At 36.8% G+C, this 8,289-nt stretch overlaps 2 protein-coding genes across 3 annotated transcripts; one reads left to right on the top strand and one right to left on the bottom strand.

Moving 5' to 3' along the window:
- Nucleotides 1–322: 322 nt before the first annotated feature.
- LOC130502469 (organic cation/carnitine transporter 7-like) lies at nt 323–3,003 on the bottom strand. Its single transcript, XM_056997266.1, has 5 exons — nt 2,832–3,003; nt 2,340–2,616; nt 2,006–2,243; nt 1,382–1,928; nt 323–973 (listed from the first exon to the last, which is right to left on the bottom strand). Exons 2-5 carry the CDS (start codon nt 2,606–2,608, stop codon nt 519–521), a joined length of 1,509 nt encoding a protein of 502 aa, XP_056853246.1. The 5' UTR covers nt 2,609–2,616; nt 2,832–3,003; the 3' UTR covers nt 323–518.
- Nucleotides 3,004–5,568: 2,565 nt separating this feature from the next.
- On the top strand, nt 5,569–8,231 carry LOC130502470 (myb family transcription factor PHL6-like). 2 transcript variants are annotated; one of them, XM_056997268.1, is made up of 9 exons: nt 5,569–5,895; nt 5,997–6,069; nt 6,213–6,800; nt 6,876–7,089; nt 7,214–7,290; nt 7,379–7,418; nt 7,517–7,589; nt 7,666–7,735; nt 7,816–8,231. In XM_056997268.1, the coding sequence occupies exons 3-9, from the start codon at nt 6,306–6,308 to the stop codon at nt 8,080–8,082; spliced, it is 1,236 nt and encodes a 411-aa protein (XP_056853248.1). In that variant the 5' UTR covers nt 5,569–5,895; nt 5,997–6,069; nt 6,213–6,305; the 3' UTR covers nt 8,083–8,231. The 2 variants fall into 2 exon arrangements, with proteins under 2 accessions (XP_056853248.1, XP_056853247.1); XM_056997267.1 differs by having other exon boundaries at nt 7,514–7,589.
- Nucleotides 8,232–8,289: the final 58 nt, after the last annotated feature.

Raw genomic sequence — 8,289 nt, 5'->3', positions numbered from 1 at the left:
TTTCTAGTTTTGTTTTTTTTTTGGTTGGTTGTTGATAAATGATCATGAAAGAAGCAAGGACAACTTTGTTGATATAAATGATGATGCAACCAAAGTGAAAAGCTTTACCCTATCTTATGTTCTGTAAAGGGCAAAACTTTCACTACTAGAGCGTTATGATAATGACATGGGCATGTTTTTTTTTCCTTGGGGCTCAGGATAAACTTGTTTATCAATACTGTGATTATCACATGATATTTCTTCGTAATTTAACCTACATGATATCGCAAATAATTTCCCAGTTAACAATATAAATGTACCATAACATAAATAATCAAATCAATTTTCAAAAAGTCTCTTAGTGTATATATACTAAAAATGGAAATGTTACATTTTTCTCCATTAAATGTTCATTATACATCTCTATAGTTTGTTTTAAGGGTCTTTTGTTTTAACAAAGCAGTTTATACAGTATACTGCCGTGTACATGAGAATCGTATATCATGTTTCTACTCTACAGTGATCAAAAGAATTGTTGGCTATACGGAGGATGAAGAGGACTCTTTGGACGTAGAGATTGTATCCGTCAGTTCACGGCCACTGGTCTCAAAGGGGAAGAGACAAACGCAGATTCCTGAGACAAGAATCACAATCTCAAAGAGAAGAACAGCTATTGTCTGATGGCATCCATGAACCAATCCAACGGCCACTAGTGGACACAGTACTCCTCCTATTCTCCCCACCGAGCTCCCCACTCCTACACCGGTTGTTCTCACCACCGTTGGATATATCTCAGGAGCATATATGTAAACCACAGTGAATGCCGCTGAGATGCAGATACGGCCGCCGAAGAGAAGAGCGGTGGTTAAGGTTGGAGATTGATGAGTTAACAGAGGAAGAAGGAAGATGCAACACATGAATAGCATTGATGACATGGATGCTTTTCTTCCGAGCCTGTCCACCATTGCCGCTGATATAAGTAGTCCTGGAAACTCTGAGGAAAGCCAAACATGATCAAGAACCACAAGGGTCAGAGACTTTATTTTGTTAGGTTACAACTAGGCATTTATCCGGAACCGAAAATCCGAACAAAAAGAATATTTGTTATCCAAAATATTTAAAATTATCAGAATTATCCAAATTTTTATCTGAAAATCCAAAATAATCTGATACTTGATCTAAAAACCAATTATTTTAACTCTTTAACCAGAACTAACCGAAAAACCGGAACCAAATGAGATCAAAAATTACCTAAGATATTAGTCCGTTCCTAACTTTGTTACCTGAACCAAACTGAACCAAATTTTCTAAAAATTTGAATGGATCCTAAACCTCTAGAACCAATGAACCAAAACGAGAACCAAGCTAATTAGAACCGATGAAATAAGTATGTTCAATGTACCTGCAAAACTGGCGATGAAAACATCTCTGTAGTTGACATCATTTGAAGAATGTGTTAACCCTTTTTCACTTGGATAGCAACTGTTTTGAGAAATTTTGAGCTCGGTGGTGAGAAGGACAACACCGTAGTAAGCAAAGGCGTTTCCAAAGAACACAACCCATAGTAGCAAAGTGCGTTTGATTAGCTCTGGAGATAGAAGAACTAGTAACGGTCCCTTGTTGTCAGATTTCAGTACAATCTTGGACACAGGAGGAGGAGGAGCTTCTTCGACTTCTTCACCAGGCTTGAGAAGATGAGTGCTTTCTGTTGGAAGGTGTATAGTCTCTTCCATCTCCGTTTCCATCTCTGTAGCGAGTACACCCTTAGGTAGTTGTGTTCCGTTAGTTCTCGCAATCATCTCCAATATGGAAAGAGCTTCAGCTTTCCGTCCTTGTAGGATTAAGTAACGAGGAGACTCAGGCGTCCACTTATAGAACATGAGAAGCAACGATGACGGTATAGATGAGAGTGCAAGTAACCACCTCCAACCCAAACTTGGCATGATTAACTGCAAACAAAAAGATTATCATCATCATCATGTTGCTAGCCTCCAAAGTATATGATGAAAGCTGAGAAAAGAAGTACCCAAGCGAGGGAAGCCTCGAAGATGGTTCCAACGGTCCAGAAACCTGAGAAAATAACCATCCAAGTCCCTCGGTTTGGTGCAGGGATGAATTCAAGATACCAGGAGACGAGAACAGGACCTCCTCCCAATCCGAGACCAACAAAACAGCGGAGAACGATCAACCACGTGTAGTTTGGTGCAAATGCGCTCAAGAAACCAGCTATGAAAGTCACCACCGCAGTTATGATAAACCCTTTCCTGATAAAAGATAAAAGCACAAACATCAAATCAAATGAAGCTGCTGCAGAAGAGAAAATTTATATAACCTAACAAGCTTCAGGGTAAGTTAGTTACCTGCGGCCATGTTTGTCAGCAACAATACCCCAAGAGTAAGCTCCAACGAGCATACCAGCAAAAACGACGCTAGTTATCAAGCTTTCCTCTCGTGAAGAGAGATTCCAAAGCGATTGAACAGCAGGTCCAACGAAAGAGAGGAGCATCATCTCCATAGCCTCAGCAACCATACCCATTCCAGCGTAAGCAAGGACGCAGAGTTGAAACTTCCCAAACCCCATCTCCACGAGTGCTTCGTCCACTGTGAAACTACGGTTCCCATCTTCCATCTCAGAATCTGTAAGATAAAAATGTAAACTTTCGACCTCATTATCGTCCAAGATCGAAGACCCATCAACGGATTCTAATGCTAAATCGAATTCGGGTTATTAAAATGCTCCAACGTATCAGATCGAATCATAAAGTCATGAACTTTGGCATAGGAAATCAAATTATGGGGTCTTGACGAACAGAGAAAAACAGAGGACGAACAGAGAAAAACAGAGCACGAACCTCAACGGCGTTGAGCTTGAAGATAAATGAAGATCCTGTCTTCTAGGAGAATAAAGAAAAAATAAGAATGGTCAGAGAATTCAAAAAGTCAACGCCATTAATGAACGAAAACGAAGCATAAACACATGTGGAAGTCTCATATGTGTCTCGTCCTCTTGTCCGAACGCTAAGCGAAGATTTTGACGCGACTTTGAGCCTCCGTTGATGATTCTATTGACCGGAATTTTTAACTTGGGCTTTTTTATAATTGGCCCATATGTATATGGACTATTTTACAAGGCCCATGCTGTTAAATTTGTGATCACACAATGATTAGTGGTAATTATTTGGATAAGCTTAATAATTGAGGCTATGGGTGGACTATGACAAATGTAGCCACCTTTTCGGGACCGTATTGGCACAAACAAATTCCGAATTGATTTATGAAACCTTTAGTGAATATACACATTATTTTTGTATATCCAAAAAAAAAAAACAACTATGATCGAGATTCGAGTTTTATGGATAGAGAATGGGCTAAAGTGATTAGATATACCCCACAGAGCAATTATTACTTACCAGAAAATTTCGAATTTTTTTATATGTTGTCAAATGAAATTCAAGTTATATAAGGATGGAGACATTCTACCCACTCAATGCCTCCGAGCCTCTTACACGACTATTCTTCACTTCCCACGCCATATGTTTGAAATTGTTTTAAACCAATTCAAACCTTGTGCTTCTATATTAGAGTTAATCTCATTTCAAACCAATTTTAGTTTTATATGCATACATGAAAATTTATCTGATTTTTTCATATACATACAAATTCTACGCATATATTAAGTCTCCAGCAAAGTGATGGTACTGAAATATTGTATATTAAAGACGGCCAGGTGATAGACGGGGCCTTTTTAACATTTTGATTGTTAATAAACCAAAAACCAAGTCGTTGTTTAGTTTTAAAAATTTCAGTTGAATTTATAAAATGTTGTTTTTAATGTTTTGAAGCTACATGTAAGCTTGTTTGTCTTCCAGGCTTACAAGAAATAGGGAATACAATAATACCATTTCTGAATATATTGGATCGATGGATGAATCAAACGTATGCCTCATAAAGTCATAATAATCCACTTCATTCGTAAAATAAACCAGTATATAAAATCATTTGATGCGGTCATTCTATAATGAGCATTAAATTATAACTAGATCTTGACCCGCGCTTTGGAAGCGCGGAATATTTTACGATGAAAAATTTCACTAATAACTTAACAAATATTTTGTTAACTTTTAAAGAGTGTGTATTTAAAATATTTTTGCATTTAAATCAGTGTTTTTAAATTCAACCCGATTGTGATTATACCGGTTAATCCGGAGATCTAACAATTCAATTTAGTTTTTTAAAATATTCATATTAAAAGTCACTAAAACCCGAGACTAACCGATTGAACTGATGGATGACCGATATGTAATCTAATTTGATTGAAATTGTAATAGTTTCATAATTTGTAATCTTATAATCCAACTTTAAAGTTTATTATTTTGTAATTTATGAAATTATGACGTTTCTACAAAATTTTAAAGAGAAAATGATGGATATAAAATAACTAAGATTAATTATTGTATTGTTTGGAAACGTTGATAGTAGTATATAAAATATATTGTTTAGAAACATTGATAGTAGTATAAAGAAATAAGTATATTGTTTGGAAACATGGATAGTACTATAAAGAAATGAACATTAGTGATTTAATGTAGGTTTAACTATAAAATATAAAAATGTATTTAATTTAAAAACTTACAAAATAAATGTTAGGTCCAACAGAATGTTTCTGTTTTAATAAGATAGATTACATTGGTTATGCGGTAGAGAGAGACTGGAAGACAAATAAAAGTGGACGGATCTGTGTGGTTAAGAATTTAAGATATATCATATATGGTCCCATCGATCCAACTCAAGGAGATGATGCACGCTGCTTTGTCTTTCCTTTTGGAAGTTCAATGACAAGTCAATTAGTTTACCATTAAAAGAAATCAATTTTAATGTTCCATCACAGGTCCCGTCACTATCATTTTGGGCCATTCACTCTCTAATTATTCGTTTTTCTATCATTTAGTCCGTAGATACTTTTTTATTCAACATTTTTTCTTAGAAACTAACATAATGTATTCATAACCGATACTCATTTTTTCATATTAGTGGACACAAAGACTCATGTTGATTAACTTATTTTGATCGACCGTTAGTAACATAAAAGTAAATTTAACATTTACAAACAATCCAGCTTAAATCTGGGCATTCGGATCTTGCAAAAAAAAATTGCGTTTAATTTGCTAACGAGTAATAGACTAATTACAAAACATAAGGTACATACATCTTTATCTTTTTTTCTTTTTCAATACATCTTATCTTTATATAAAGTACATTCAATCATCACAATACATACACAAGAAATAAATACCAACAGAAACAAAAAAAAAGATGTCTATATTACTATACACTAATATAGTTTTCTTGGATTAAAAACTATATAGTTTAATACTAAACAAATATCACTAGTTAGAGAAAGTAATAACGATTAGGAAGGATGATTAAACAAGAGAAAATGTATGACGTCATCAAATTTTTTAAAAAAGGAGAATAGATTAAAAAAAAGGCGTGTGGCAAACCGAACAACCACTTGAATCCTACATGGGGGATAAAACAGACGGTTTCAATTAGTACGTGACATACACGTGATTATGGAGGGCGTGGTAATAATAAGAAAGAAGGTCGAGGGAGACCAATCAAGAAGTACAACACTTGCTAGATGGCTATTCGCAAGCCTCCGTAGCCAAATCTGCTTCTGTCTCTCTTCTTTTCTTTTTGATTTCTGTGATTCAAATAAACTTACGTCACTTGCTCCTCTTTGAAGACATGGGCTTTCTTCTCTCTAGATCATTTCGTATTTTCACACAGAAAAGTTGCCGTTTCTGATGTCACAGACTCACATTTGGTGATTCTCAAAGGGATCATTTCCTCGAAAGTGTTGAGCTTTTGAGGCAAGAGTTACGAAAAGTACAAAGACTTTATCATCCTTGTCAGGTCCGTTTCTGTTCCTCTGTTCTACAGTATATGATTTATGTTTTGTCTCTTCACTCTTTAACTATTTCTTCAGACTCCTTTCTGAAACTGTATTTTCTCAGACCGGATCTGCATCCACGGTTCATGTTTTAAAGTTTCATGCTTTGTTGGTGCTTCGTTTATTTACTAGAACCGGTAAGTTCACCACTTTAACATTGTCTGATCCTCTATACCTTGTTCTGGAAGTTAACTTACACAAACTGACTCAACCCTTTTCACTATCTGATCCCAACATTTTTATGCTAATCATCTTCCTCCATTAATGTTTTGGTCCTCAGCGACGTGAAGTCAAAAGTTGTATCGCTGCAATGGATCTTGTCTAGAGACAATCTTAATTGGTGTAATTAAGAAGCCGTTTTGATCAATAAATCATGAACAGGCCGCATAGGCTTGTGTCAACGGCACAAGCTTGCTCGTCTTCTCCATCTCCTTTCATACGATCACATTCTCCAGATTCACCTGGTCAGCTCTGGCCAAGGAGTAGTCCTCAGGGCACATTCTCACGGTCTTCCACCTTCTGCACAAATCTTCACATATCATCATCTTCGAGCTCTGAGGCTCAGAAACATCTAGGAAACACTCTTCCCTTCCTCCCTGATCCTTCTTCTAACAGCCAGCCTGCTTCTGCTGTGGAGGAGTCTGCAAGATCTCCATCTATCTTCAGTGAGGATTTGAGCAATCCATTTGATGGGAACAATGTCAGAGACTTCTTTAATCTCTCTGGGGATGCTTCTTCTGATAGAGGGTTTCATGATCTTGACTGTTCAAATGACAGCTACTGCTTATCAGATCAAATGGAACTGCAGTTCCTGTCTGATGAACTTGAGCTGGCCATCACAGACCGCTCTGAAACTCCCAGGCTTGATGTAAGTTTAACTTCGGTCTCTCCATCTATTATGTGTTTGCACCACTTATGGGACTTAGTTTTGGTTGAAAATCAGGAGATCTATGAAACGCCATTGGCTTCATCAAATCCAGTGACCGGACTGAGTCAAAGCCAAAGAAGCCTCTCTGGAGCAATTTCTGTTGAACCAGTTTCATCTCACCCTTCTCCAAGATCATCAGCAGCAGCTAATCACAAGCCGAGAATGAGATGGACCCCTGAGCTCCACGAGAGTTTCTTAAAGTCTGTGGACAAGCTTGAAGGCCCTGAAAGTGAGTTTTAGACTTTTAGTCTTAAGAAAATATGCAGGCAGCAATTATAAGATATGATCTTGCTTGCTATTGGTTAGCTATCTTTTGTTTACTTACCAAACCGGTGTTGCTTCAAAACATGTAGAGACCACTCCCAAAGCTGTTCTGAAGCTCATGAATGTTGAGGGCTTGACGATCTATCATGTTAAAAGCCACTTGCAGGTACTTAATCAATATGAGTCTAACCAATTTTACAAGTACATGAATACCAAATTAGCTGAATATCTCTGAAAAAATCATGAACTTGCAGAAGTATAGACTAGCCAAGCATATTCCAGAGAAAAAAGAAGGTAAAGCTCCCAATTTTTTTTAATTGTGATTATTACTTGCACAGGTTCTCATTCTATGTTCCATCATAACTACTGACCTTTTATTTTTTCCTCAGCAGAGAAAAAAAATGTTAACTCAGAAGAGAAGAAGTTGGCTTTGAGTAATAGCGAAGCTGATGAGAGAAAGAAAGGGTGAGGCATTGTGTTTTTTTGCACTGTTGCTTTAACATTATTATTACTTGAAGTGATTGTCTTGTTCCATGGACAGAGCAATACAGTTAACTGAAGCTCTGCGTATGCAGATGGAAGTTCAGAAACAATTGCATGAACAGCTCGAGGTACTAATACAGATTACACTTGAGCACAGTTCAAAATTTTGTTGGTTATAACCAATCTTGTGAACTGATAAAACGTGCAGGTGCAACGGGTGCTTCAGCTAAGAATAGAAGAGCATGCTAAGTACTTGGAAAAAATGTTGGAAGAACAACGCAAAACCGGAATGCTTATGTCTTCTTCTTCTTCTTCTTCTCAGACATCAGATTGTCAAAAAAACATGTCTAAAAACGAAGAGTCTCTGCCTCAGACAAAGAACATAGCTTCTGAAACCGAAGAAGACAACTGTGAGTCCCCTCAGAAACGTCGCAGGGTTGAGAACAAGACTGAATCTGAAGATCCTGAGAGATAGCAAGTGGTGTTTGTCACTCACTCACTCACTCAAAAGTAGATGTTTGTAATGTCGAACACGTGTAAACTTATTCAAGTGTTCCCTTACATTTGCTTGCTGAATTCAAGTTGTTTAATTATTTCTTTAATATCAAAAGAGTGATTAGAAGCCTCATTTCCTCATTATTGGGTTAATGAGAGAGAGAGAGAGAGAGAGAGAGAGAGAGAG

The sequence above is a fragment of the Raphanus sativus genome, unplaced genomic scaffold, assembly GCF_000801105.2.
Source record: "Raphanus sativus cultivar WK10039 unplaced genomic scaffold, ASM80110v3 Scaffold0577, whole genome shotgun sequence".
NCBI lineage: Eukaryota > Viridiplantae > Streptophyta > Magnoliopsida > Brassicales > Brassicaceae > Raphanus > Raphanus sativus.
The sequence above is the reverse complement of the archived record's forward strand: the minus strand, read 5'-3'. Positions and strand labels throughout refer to the sequence as shown.